The sequence below is a fragment of the Fistularia commersonii genome, chromosome 4, assembly GCF_037954325.1.
Source record: "Fistularia commersonii isolate RoL2024-O1a breed Wild chromosome 4, RoL_Fcom_v1.0, whole genome shotgun sequence".
In the NCBI taxonomy this organism is placed as follows: domain Eukaryota; kingdom Metazoa; phylum Chordata; class Actinopteri; order Syngnathiformes; family Fistulariidae; genus Fistularia; species Fistularia commersonii.
Window position 1 is genome coordinate 3,418,953 of NC_141287.1, and position 13,370 is coordinate 3,432,322.

Below are 13,370 nucleotides of genomic sequence, written 5' to 3' on the forward strand. Positions count from 1 at the left end.
TCTTCACACTCCAATTGTTGTAATCGAGCCCGATGTTAGTCATCTGCCTTCCGGCGTCCGCCGGTGAGCTGACGACGGCGTGCACCTTCCAGATCAGGGGAGGGCAAACTACGGCCCGCGGGCCACATCCGGCCCGTCGGTCTTTTTAATCCGGCCCGCCGAAGATCGGTACAGAATTCATCCTCGATGTGAACGATTGAATGATGGGATCGATGAACGCTGGAGCTCAAACGGGAGATTATTTCATTTTTGGAACAACTTGAGAACACTTTTCCTGAGCTGATGGCCACTGATTGGCTTTGTGATTGACACACATGAGTAAGCTGGACGTGAAGATACAAGGGAAAAAACGGCTTGTGCATGAAATGCAAGCAGAGCCTTCTAAACCGAGCTGGTTTTATTTTCAAAGCAAATGTCAGACGAGTCTGATATGAACTGTTCAGAAATGCGTTTTTTTATTCTTATACGTATCGTATCTTGTGGTGACCCGGCCCGTCCGTCAAGTTTTAAAAGTCAACGCGGCCCCTGAGCCAAAATGTTTGCCCAACCCTGGGTTAGATGGAGAAAGTTGATACGCTGTGGCGACCCTGAAGGGAAAAGCCGAAAGAAGAAGAAGATGAAGTATGACTTGGTCTACGGTGACCCTCCCTTGAGCACGAAAACGGCACTCCATGGAGGAACTTGGTCTCGAAACCTTCGGGAGCGAGAACATGCTTTTCTGTGGAAAACGTCCGTCAAATTTTAAAAGTCAATGCCGCCCCTGAGCCAAAAAGTTTGCCCAACCTGCTCTCGGTGGAGGGTTCTTCACCGAGTCGACCGTCGGTGTTCGGTTTTATATTCCCTGCTTGTTTTTCCCCACAAATTTGAACGCCTTTGAATGCACATTTACAACCAATCTTGTCTTTCAGCTGCTCCGTCAGGCGTCTCCGCAGCCAATCGCCGGCCTCCATCTAACCCAGCCCTTGTGTCCTCCTGACCTCCTCCAAGTTCAGCATCCTTCCACCCAGACCTTCTCCATCCCACCTCTGTCCTGCTTTCACACGTTTCTCCACCTACTTCTAGGCTGTCGACTCTCTGAACCCCACCTTTGTCATCCCCGCCTCCCGTCGCACTGATGTATTCTATCCTGCTAACCCTCTTCCATCCCTCTAGATGTTCCTCCACTTATTCCCTGCTCTCACTACAGATGGTAGCATCATCTGCAAACATCAGTCATGGAGACTCCTGTCAAACCTCATCTGCCAGCCTGTCCATCACCACAGCGAAGGGGAAGGGGTTGAGAGCTGCTCCCCGATGGGGTCCGGCTGCTTTTACGGGGGGATTTGCGGGTACAATCCCGGACCAGCACCAGATGGAGGCGATCCTAACCGCGAAAGTCACCTCAAACTCCGGGTCTCAATTTCCGAAATGTCCCCGACCCCCCCAGGTGAGGACGTGGCCGTCGGCAACTGCTCGGGCGACCCTCCTCCGGCGGAAGTGTCCTGCGAGGTGGCCTGTCCGGGGGACTGCGTGGTCAGCTCCTGGTCCTCCTGGTCTTCCTGCCCGGACAGATGCACCTCCAAGGCGGCGGAGGGACGGCAGAGTCGCAGCCGCACCGTTCTGGCCCTCCCTGGAAAAGGTACGGCGTCCCTTCGCTCCTTCACCTTTGACATATAAATAACAAAAAAAAAAAAAAAATCAAAAACACAACAGCTATGCGCCGGCACGACTTCATAAATCCTACGAGGGGATGCAGATCCACAGCTCCGCGAGGCGATGCGAATGGAAATGCAGATAAGGATTTCATCTGGAGGAGTCGATCTTTACGGCGAGGCGGGGCGGGGGTTGTTTTAAATTATTATACGGACTGGCGGTGATAATCTAACCGGGAGACAAAGCGTGGGGAGGAGCCGGGTGACAATGCAAATCTACCGGGGTTTACTCATAATTTATAATTTAGACTGCGGCACAAGGAGCGGGTAGAAAGAAGGAAGTTCTAGAAGGAGGCTCCCTCCTCCCCTAAAGTTTCCTTTTTTGGGCCGACTGGGATTTCTGTAGATGTCGGCGTCTCATTTTGGCATTTTCTCATCTTCCAAGTCAGAGTTTCCAATTCCCGTTCTTTTTGTGGGCAGTATATTTTTTCGGCGGACGCCAGATGTAGCGTTTTCAAGTCGGGGCGGCCATTAATCCCCGCGACCAAACGCGTATCCGCGGTAACGGCTGATGAAAGACTGGCTGTAAGCCCGGTTCCGCTCGCTGTTGTTTATCACAACTGCGATGCGCGACGTGTTTTTTTGTGTTTGTCGCGGAAATGCGTCGCAAAGCCGGTAGACGCGAGCGGTTTGAAAGGTGAGATGCTCATTCAGGCGAGGGTTGCGTCCGGGCGCCTTCTCTTCAGAGCAAGCACCACTATCTGGAAGATGATCCCTCTTGAACGGAGCAGGACTGTTTACCCGTCCTGTTAAAGCCGTGGATCCTTTTTGTTCTGCTGTAATCCCTTTCAACTCGCGGGTGTATTTTCTGCCACCTCGCTTAAAGACAAGAAGGGAAATGAGATCCAATCCAAGCGCTCTCGCTAGATTTGTCACAGCGGGCCTCGAGGAGAACACCTGTGGAACCGGGGAACATACACTCACCGGCCACTTTATTAGGTGCACCATGCTAGTAACGGGTTGGACCCCCTTTTGCCTTCAGAACTCCCTCAATTCCTCAGAGAGTTTGGTCCATATTGACATGATGGCATCACACGGTTGGCGCAGATTTGTCGGCTGCACATCCATGATGCCGATCTCCCGTTCCACCACATCCCAAAGATGCTCTATTGGATTGAGCTCTGGTGACTGCGGAGGCCATTTGAGTCCAGTGAACTCATTGTCATGTTCAAGAAACCGGTCTGAGATGATTCCAGCTTTATGACACGGCGCATTATCCTGCTGAAAGTAGCCATCTGAAGTTGGGTACATTGTGGTCATCAAGGGATGGACGTGGTCAGCAACAATACTCAGGTAGGCTGTGGCGTTGCAACGATGCTCAATTGGTACCAAGGGGCCCAAAGAGTGCCAGGAAAATATTCCCCACACCATTACACCTCCACCACCAGCCTGAACCGTTGATACAAGGCAGGACGGATCCATGCTTTCATGTTGTCGACGCCAAATTCCGACCCGACCGTCCGAATGTCGCGGTAGAAATCGAGACTCGTCAGACCGGGCGACGTTTTTCCAATCTTCTATTGTCCAATTTCGATGAGCTCGTGCAAATTGTAGCCTCAGTTTCCTGTTCTTAGCTGAAAGGAGTGGCACCCGTGGTCTTCTGCTGCCGTAGCCCATCTGCCTCAAAGTTGGACGTACTGTGGGTTCAGAGATGCTCTTCTGCCTACCTTGGTTGTAACGGGTGGTTATTTGAGTCACTGTTGCCTTTCTATCAGCTGGAACCAGTCTGGCCGTTCTCCTCTGACCTCTGGCATCAACAAGGCATTTCCGCCCACAGGACTGCCGCTCACTGGATATTTTTTCTTTTTCGGACCGTTCTCTGTAAACCCTAGAGATGGTGGTGCGTGAAAATCCCAGTGGATCAGCAGTTTCTGGAATGCTCAGACCAGCCCTTCTGGCACCAACAACCATGCCACGTTCAAAGTCACCCAAATCACCTTTCTTCCCCAAACTGATGCTCGGTTTGAACTGCAGATTGTCTTGACCACGTCTACATGCACTGAGTTGCCACCGTGCGATTGGCTGATTAGAAATTAAGAGTTAACGAGCAGTTGGACAGGTGTACCTAATAAAGTGGCCCACGCCGATCCAGCGGTCGGAGCTTCCGCCTCGACTGGGAACGAGCCGATGATTTGTGGCGCTGCTGTGTCTGAACGATGACACCTGAGTTTTTGGTGGCTTGGAAAAGCGAGGCGGCGCTTTATCTTTGGGCAGTGCTTCAGCTGGCCCGTGGAGTCGGTGACCTTACCGCGACTCCTCATCTGTGACCGGCGAACGGAAGGTCCGGCCAACATAAACACGGCTTCCGCCGCTGAACGGCCAAGAGATAATCAAAGCGATAGCGCGTCCGGCTTCTGGCGACCAACTCCGGCTCTGTCCTCGCTGCCGACGGCCAAATCGGAAACCGCTCGTTCTCGAAAACGTCTGCGCGTCCTGACTCTCGGTTTGTGTGTTTGGCGTCCAGAGGGGAAGGCGTGTCCGTCGGCCACGGCGCTGGAGGAGTGGCGGCAGTGCGGTCACCACCCCTGCACGGTGTTCCACTGGGAGGCGTCGGCGTGGGGCCCGTGCCTGGAGGACGCATCCAACGCCACCGTCCCCGGGAACGGCAGCGCTCCCTGCTCCGCCGGAGTCCAGATTCGCAAAGTCACGTGCATGAAAAGCAACGCCGGGCCCGTCGTCAACAAAAGGTGGGTCCTCGGATCGATATTTTGGGTTTATCTGTTCGCCGGGTTTGGATTTTAATGGCTGAAAGTGCAGCAGAGTGTTTTCTTTCTGCGAGGTGAATCTGCGTGACTCCAGAGGAGGTCCAGTCACGCTCGCCCGCATGTTGCAACACTCGCGAAAGATGGCTTTTGGAAAATGGGATTTGCTTCTACACGATATTGAGCTTTTATCCCAAGGCGCGATACAGTGTTGCGTTAAACGCCCACTTACGCTCTAATAACCCGACACAGGAGGACACCACGCTGCTTCTCAGGAGGTGAGAATTGAGCCTCTGTGACCTTCCTCATTGTCTGACCAGCCTGACCCGGAAGAAGGCGCACAAGATGCCGAATCCAGGATCTCCGCGAGTTCCTTTTGACCGTCTTAAAGAAAAAAGGCTGTCGGCAAAGGAAGTCAAACGTCAGTCAGGACGCGACTGCCGGTCCACGAATCCACGATCTGGATCGTCTCGGGACACATCTTCTGAAATAACCGCTATCCGACCCCTTGTGTGAACCGTGGAAGCCGCCGCTCTTCAGAAAGGCCACACACTGTACGCTCAGTACCCAAACAAATTGAAGACTTGAAGGGTGACTCTCTTCCAGGGGAACCATTGGAGAAACTCATTAAGTCGAGTCAGGGTTTGTTCAATCGGCTCCAAATCCCAACCCGGGCGTCTGAAGGTCTGGAACGACACTGTAAGATGATCTTGGAAACCCGACATTCCCCCCGCGGGCGGCTTTCTGCCTCGACCAGTTGGGCTACTGTGAATAATAGCAGTAGCGCTAACAGCTACATGGTACTAGCCGATGGGATGCTTCCTCTCTACTTCCTTGATTGTTGACCCAGTGGATTTTCAGCGCTGCGAAAGTGTAACCCCACAATACCTTCTGCTTACGCCGGATTATTATCTGCTCCTGGCGACGCGCCGTTGGCGAGATGATGCCGGAGCACTTCATGAATAATTCATCCCGTCCTCAGCGCCGTATCGACAGGGAGCACGCGGCGAGTTACTACGATGACGGGTTTTGTTCTCTCCGCAAACCTCGGAAGCGGTTTTAATAAAAAAAGCTGTCATATTTTCTTCTCCCCTCCGTCGACAGATCTCACCGGCACAGCCTCCCGCAGATTCACTAATTTTCCCGTCGCATCCGGGCAGGGTGTTAATTCGGTGTGTCCCCACGCCGGCGGGGCGGCGACCGACGCTAACGGCGCTGATCTATTTCCCTGGTCGCCGATGATACCAGATATATGAGACAAAGAGGGGGGATGTGGAGGAGATGCCCTGAAAAGAAAGAAGGGGTGAAGATGTGGAGGTTCCTCTTTGGGGAGCAAGGAGAGGATCAGGAAGGAGTCCATCAGAGGGGTTCTGGAGATCAAGTCACATGAAGATGCTTCCTTCTCCAGACTGGATGGAGGTGGATGGAGATCCAACGCTTCGACAACCGGCGCACCGATACGATATAAATAGATAGTTGGATTGATAGATAGATAGATAGATAGATAGATAGATAGATAGATAGATAGATAGATAGATAGATAGATAGATAGCTATTCTGCTAACTTGCTAGCTTGCTAGCTTGCTACCTTGCTAGATAGATATTCTGCTAACTTGCTAGCTTGCTAGCTTGCTAGCTTGCTAGATAGATATTCTGCGAACTTGCTAGCTTACTAGATAGATAGATAGATAGATAGATAGATAGATAGATAGATAGATAGATAGATAGATAGATAGATAGATAGATAGATAGCTATTCTGCTAACTTGCTAGCTTGCTAGCTTGCTACCTTGCTAGATAGATATTCTGCTAACTTGCTAGCTTGCTAGCTTGCTAGCTTGCTAGATAGATATTCTGCGAACTTGCTAGCTTACTAGATAGATAGATAGATAGATAGATAGATAGATAGATAGATAGATAGATAGATAGATAGATAGATAGATAGATAGATAGATAGATAGATATTCTGCTAACTTGCTAGCTTGCTAGCTTGCTACCTTGCTAGATAGATATTCTGCTAACTTGCTAACTTGCTAGCTTACTAGATAGATAGATAGTTCTGGAGATCAAGTCACATGAAGATACCATCATCCCCAGACTGGATGGAGGTGGATGGAGATCCAACGCTTCTACGACCGGCGCATCGATACGATACGAAAACATCCCCTGGGGTTCCTCTTACCGCTTATCTTCCAGGCTTGGATTCATAATTCATCTCTTACATCTACAAATTGCTCCCATCCGAGAAGCTGTATCTGATGTCCAGAGGAGGATCTTTTAGCGGCAAACATTTCCACGTTCAGCCTCTTCCCGGCTTTCCTCCGATAAACATTTAAGAGGTGTCTAGTCAACTTTTCGAAGGCTAAGATGTTTCCTGGAGAACACCTGAGTGTCCTGGTTGGAAGGTTGGGGGTTCGAACTCAGGCATCTCCTCCTGCATCACCAGCTGCCTGTGAGCAAGAAACCAAACCTCCAACTTCTCCCAATAGATAGATAGATAGATAGATAGATAGATAGATAGATAGATAGATAGATAGATAGATAGATAGATAGATAGATAGATAGATAGATAGATAGATAGATAGATAGATAGATAGATAGATAGATAGATTATTGCTATACTGCTAGCTTGCTAGCTTGCTATTCTGCTAGCTAGCTAGATAGATAGATAGATAGATAGATAGATAGATAGATAGATAGATAGATAGATAGATGGATGGATGGATGGATGGATGGATGGATGGATGGATGGATGGATGGATAGATAGATAGATAGATAGATAGATAGATAGATAGATAGATAGATAGATAGATAGATAGATAGATAGATAGATAGATAGATAGATAGATAGATAGATAGATAGATAGATAGATAGATAGATAGATAGATAGATAGATAGATAGATAGATAGATAGATAGATAGAGTGGTATGAAAAAGTTTGGGCACCCCTGATCATTTTCAAGATTTTCCTTTATAAATCATTGGTTGTTCGTCTCAGCAATTTCAGTTTAATGTATCATATAGCAGACAAACGTAGTGATATTTGAGAAGTGAAATGAAGTTTATAGGATTTACAGAAAGTGAGCAATAATTATTTAAACAAAAGTAGGCAGGTGCATAAATTTGAGCACCCCAACAGAAAAATTGCATCAATATTTAGTAGATCCTCCTTTTGCAAAAATAACAGCCTAGATAGGTAGATAACATAAACTAAATTAAGAATAATAGATTCAGCATCAGACTTTTAAATATTGATTATGGATCATATGGTGAGATTAAGAATCTTAGCAGAAATTAGTTTTAATTATAAAATAAAAAGGAAAACATACCTCCTGTTCATTCTTTACATCGTATTCCTCTGCAAAAATCATTTTTTGGACTAAATCATATTTTTGCCCGAATCAACTCCTTATTCAAGATCTGGCTGTTTTTTACATTTTCTGAAAACAGATAGAATGACTTTTAAGAAAGCGATAATATACCGTTAAATCCGTAATGCGATGTTGTCCGGGTTCCTCCCCCACTGGCCCGTTCACACCGAGCATTGTTCTGACCACCGGGAGCAGATGATGGGGGTTCGGGGCTGGTCAGAGGACACTTTGGCGTGGAAGTAGGAATCCAACCATCATCCTTCTGATGGGAAAAACACCCAGAAAGACACGGGATGGAAAATGCTGTCACTTGAACTCAGGATTGTGACGACGTCTACATCGGAGGACAAACAACTTCTGCACAAATGGATGGTCCAACACGGGAGAGCCACCGCTTCAGGACTCCGTGGTCCACCTACACCTGAAGGACAAGGGTATTTGTCGGAAGGCAGCGATGTCCCTGTTCGGACCAGAGGAGACAGATGGTTCCAGAGGAGTCAAAGAAGCCATATTTGTCAAAACAGAAAAACCATCTCTGAACAGATGGAGGAGGCCTTGGATACAAACACAGAACGGCATTTGGAATCAACGCCAAGATGCAGATCCGCACTTCCGCACCCTCCAAACAACCAGGAAAGACCAACCACCAGAACCAACCCCCGGTTACGTCCACTAGAGCCTCGGTTCATGTGATCCGACGGGTTCCTTTGTTTACAACCCCTTCCATTTACACAACAAGCCACCATAATGGAAACCCGCCCAAAAACCTGGTAGTTATATCTGGAAACCCCCCGCAGAAGAACATGAAGAATCCTCTTGGATGATGGGTCTTCAAGCCAAGAACATCAAGTCCAGTCGTGAGGGATGCGTAATGAATCCAAATCTTTCTTTGAATATCGGCGTGGCGTGCGCGGTGAATTCCCGCTGGTGTTTGCGGGCGATGAGAACCTGAATGTGCGAGGACGCCTTTGCGGAAAAACCCTGGCGGTCGTCCTCGGCTGCACGGCGGCGCCTCCGTGCCCTCTGGCAAGAATCCCGGCAGGAACGGGTCCGTGCCGGGCCGGGGGGATAAGAAGGGATAAAGCGACGGAGGAGGGGTTTTATGCATCTTCCCGCTCGGCCTGAGCACTTCTTTGATGTGATTCCGGTGCACGGCGGGCCGCCGCCGCCGCCGCCACGCTGGGGCTCCGCCGGGACGGGGATCTGGGTCGGCGTGCGGTTTAATGTGCGTGAAAAATATATGCGGCTGACGAACAGGATCCGCGGCCTTGTTAAAACACAGGACGACGCTTCGATGTCCTTGAAACATCAGCTGGAGTTGAATACCATCCACGTGAGGTGGGAGTGGAACATCAGCGCTCGCAGGGACTCCAATGACCAATTTGCAGAAAGCTTCTCTTTTCCGGTGACATAGGGTGACCCTTCATCTCCAACATCCCGTATCCTTAGCGACACGGGAAGCGTTAGCTTTTCTAGCATTTCCACCGATCCCAAAAAACCAGTCTATATCGTTTTTCCTTCCCTGGTCATGAAACTGATTTTGGTGCCGGTCAGAGAAGATTGAACTGTGGTGCTTTTTGTTTTAGGTGTCCGGAGACGGGTCGCCCGGAAGCGGTCCGGCTGTGCACGTTGCCCTGCAGGAGGGATTGCCTGGTGACGCCTTTCAGCGAGTGGACGGCGTGTCCGTTGTCCTGCGTGCCAGGTGGGCGGCGGCGGAAAACACTGCGCGGCCCACAAACATCCGCCGGGAGGATCTGCTTCGTTCCACTTGAGGATTCACGCGTGCCTCACATCATGTTATATGTTATATTACATGATAACGTTTGCCGTCACAAAGGCCAACAGCTGAACCAAACTGAAAGCCTCTATTTTTTTAATTCATTGATTTCAATTTTTATCTAAAATATGTCCGGTCATTTTCAAAAGTTCACTTTTGTCACATGTACATTTCATTCACCATCTATAAACCAAGGTATTAGACTATCTATCTATTTATCTAGCTAGCTAGCTAGCTAGCCAGCAAGCTAGCAAGCTAGCAGAATAGCAGTAATCTATCTATCTATCTATCTATCTATCTATCTATCTATCTATCTATCTATCTATCTATCTATCTAGCTAGCTAGCTAGCAGAATAGCAAGCTAGCAAGCTAGCAGTATAGCAATAATCTATCTATCTATCTATCTATCTATCTATCTATCTATCTATCTATCTATCTATCTATCTATCTATCTATCTATCTAGCTAGCTAGCTAGCAGAATAGCAAGCTAGCAAGCTAGCAGTATAGCAATAATCTATCTATCTATCTATCTATCTATCTATCTATCTATCTATCTATCTATCTATCTATCTATCTAGCTAGCTAGCTAGCTAGCTAGCTAGCTAGCAGAATAGCAAGCTAGCAAGCTAGCAGTATAGCAATAATCTATCTATCTATCTATCTATCTATCTATCTATCTATCTATCTATCTATCTATCTATCTATCTATCTATCTATCTATCAGCTCAAGTAGTTGTTTATGAATGTTTTGTTAAATCTCCATATTTCTATTTATTTGCAGTCCAGGTCTGCAGGTATTCGAATCGCCCTGTGATTTTGCAATTTCTCCCGCTTAGAAATCAATAATCTTCATTGTTGGTGCATTTCCACTGTGAGAGACAGAATCAAAAAAAAAAAAAATAATAATCACATTGTATGTTTTTTTAACAATTTTTTTTGATTCTGTCTCAGAAGTCACGGAGGGGTTTAAAATTTTCACCGCTGGTGCATTTCCACGAAGAAGGAGAACTTGCAAAATCACAGGGGGATAAAATTCTTATTAACCTGACTCTGCGTACGTCTGTTATATCTAATTGCTTATTTATTTCACGATTCATTTATTTGAATCATCTCTATTCACGCGTGTCTTTATTTATTTACATTCCATCTGTGTCTCTCTGTCTATCTATTAGTCTTTTTGGCTATTTTTTCGACGGAACAATAATCATTTATTTTCCTTCTCCAAAATATTAAATATTCCAAACCTCCCTTCCGTCTTTGGTACGGCCCAGATGTTCGTATTGACCGGAGCGTACCATTCTTCCTAGATAACCTTTGACATGTCCACGTTCTTTCATCGGGTGACAAGATCCTCCCGGTAGCCTAACAATTTTAGGAGATGAGTCCATTTGCTCGATTGCTCCATTTTCAATTTATCCCTGTGCATGGGGGGAAGCTAACCCTCTGCCGCCTCGTGTGAATCCTGTCTTCTCATTGGCCGACAGGAAACGCGTCCTCCGCCACCCAGTCCCGTTACCGGACCGTCATCCAGAGGCCGGCCAACGGCGGGCAGGAGTGTCCGGACACACTGTTCGAGGAGAGGGACTGTGACTCGCTTCCCCTTTGCCCAGTTTTCCGGTCAGTCGCCCGTCTTCCTCGGATCGCCTCGGATCCACGTCCGTCCCCGCTTCAACATTAGCTAATAGCAAAATTCACACATGGTTGTTTCTGACTGAAAAGTCCTGCTGACAGAAAATGGCTGCCATTAAATCGGCGGTCTCCAACCTTTTCTGGCAGCGATTCAAATAATGAAAACGTTTGTCAGTCGACAATATTCAACCTAAATAGAAACATAACACTTTATATGAGGCGGTTACGATACAAAGTGCAGGAGTGAGGTGGAGGCAGACACCTTTGTTTTTAAAATGAGATCCAGAAGGTCGAATGAAAAAGCAATCCTTTGTATTCTGTATTCAATCAGGTAGAAAAATATACAAAATACAAAAAAAATACCTACAACTATCGTCATTTCCTGACTATTGGGCGCACCTGAATATAAGCCGCACTGCCTAAATGTAAATAAATCTAATATATAGGCCGCGCTTAGGTGACTGTAACAGGGCTGATTGAAAGGTTGAATAATAAATAAGAAAATATATCAATTTTCTATCCCCGCTTTGTCCTCCTCCAGCTGATCCCTATCTTGGTCTTCCTCCCGCGCACCAAAACCATTGAAGTCGAACGGCCTCAGAAAATTTCGCGGTCCTTTCATCGGTCCAATGAGACGAGGCTAAATGTTTGTTTTTTTTCTGCTAAATGAAGCTTGTTAGCACCAAAAAATCCATAAATTAGCCGCTCAAAGTTGCGACATATAGTCCGGAAATGTATATATATATATATATATATATATATATACACATATATGCCATACCATATCATTATTATATTATTAGTGTAATCTAACGCATACATGCCCAATGATGTAATCCTGTAATGATAATAATTATTATTGAAATAATATAAACATATTTTAATTATTTTTCCTGTGTTTGCATGTACTCTGTATATACCGCAATACCCTGCTGTAGATAATATCGCTCATATTATCTCTTTGCAGTACCTCATTACCCGAGTAATCTAGTACTGCTGTACCTCCTCGGGCCGACGCCGCTGATTCAGGATGTGATTAGCGAGAGAGCAGGACATCGGGGCAGGAAAACAACGACGACGGCGGCGTTTTGCCATTACCGCGTTATATTAACGGCTAATTTATTACTGAATAATCGCTTCTTCTTCGAAGGAAATAGAGCGGTCCCCGCAAAGGGTTGAGGAAGCTGGAAAAAAAAAAAAAAAAACACAAGCTAATTAATTCGGGTGTAGCATGTGCGCATTGCCTTTATTCCCGCGGCTAAACTAGCATCCTGATTAATGGTGTCGAGCCGCGCGCGGGAAAAAGATTGCGGCATTAATGGAGAAAATAATAACGGCGGTCTGTGAATTCAAATAGCGCGGCGTCGATTGACCGGCGGCGCCGCGCTATTTGATTTTTGTGAAAATTTGTGATGTCAAAAGCTTTGGATCTCCTCAGAGAGGGGGACTTTATTTACCATATCCAGACCGTCAATGCTTTGTTGAATAGCTCCCAAAAATGTTTACGTTAGCTTCCAAGCTAGTCAACCCGCCGCTCTGTTCACCCCCAGGTGGCGGATACACAAGTGGCAGGCGTGCACTCTGGTGCCGGACTCCGTCCAGAGAGGACTGGCGCGAGCCGGAGAAGCTTGTGGAGACGGTTTGGAAACCAGAGGCAAGTCGTGGTTTCTTTTCACATCCCGAAACACCCACACATACACAACTCCATTTTCCTTGTATAGCAAATTAAATTTCCCGCGTTAGGATGAACTGAAAGTCTATGAGTCCGTTCAAGCCCCTGTTTTTTTTTTTTTTTTTTGTGTGTCTTTAAAAATGGAAAATGTACTGTTTAATTATGTATGATAGAAGAAAATGTAAAACAAAGTGGTTTTATAAAGTGTATTTACCCTGAAGATGTCAGCAGTGGTGGAAGGGGAGAAGGTGGAAATGTTTTATTCGGTGCTCCACGCCCAATGCTACAATGCTACAATGCTATGCTAAATGTAGCTTCGCCACACTTGATGTCTAAACTCTATTAATTAACAGCGTGAAGCCGCTCCTCTTTTTGAAACTGTCATCAAACCGGCTTCGAACTTGTTTTCCGACGCCGTGTCGGAAAATCCTGCCTTCTCACGGACACGCCACACACACACACACACACACACACACACACACACACATCTCGCTCATCGGATCTGGGAAAACTCGACGCGCTCGG

At 47.1% G+C, this 13,370-nt stretch overlaps 1 protein-coding gene across 1 annotated transcript in view; it reads left to right on the plus strand.

The window, feature by feature from the left end:
* The window catches only part of thsd7ba (thrombospondin, type I, domain containing 7Ba), a 172,377-nt gene that overhangs the window by 86,940 nt on the left and 72,067 nt on the right, over window positions 1-13,370 (plus strand). The window contains exons 8-12 of the mRNA XM_086144727.1: window positions 1,427-1,618; window positions 4,156-4,378; window positions 9,352-9,467; window positions 11,029-11,161; window positions 12,724-12,834. Of these exons, the coding sequence (XP_086000853.1) occupies window positions 1,427-1,618; window positions 4,156-4,378; window positions 9,352-9,467; window positions 11,029-11,161; window positions 12,724-12,834 (775 nt within the window). The remainder of the gene's footprint in view (window positions 1-1,426; window positions 1,619-4,155; window positions 4,379-9,351; window positions 9,468-11,028; window positions 11,162-12,723; window positions 12,835-13,370) is intronic.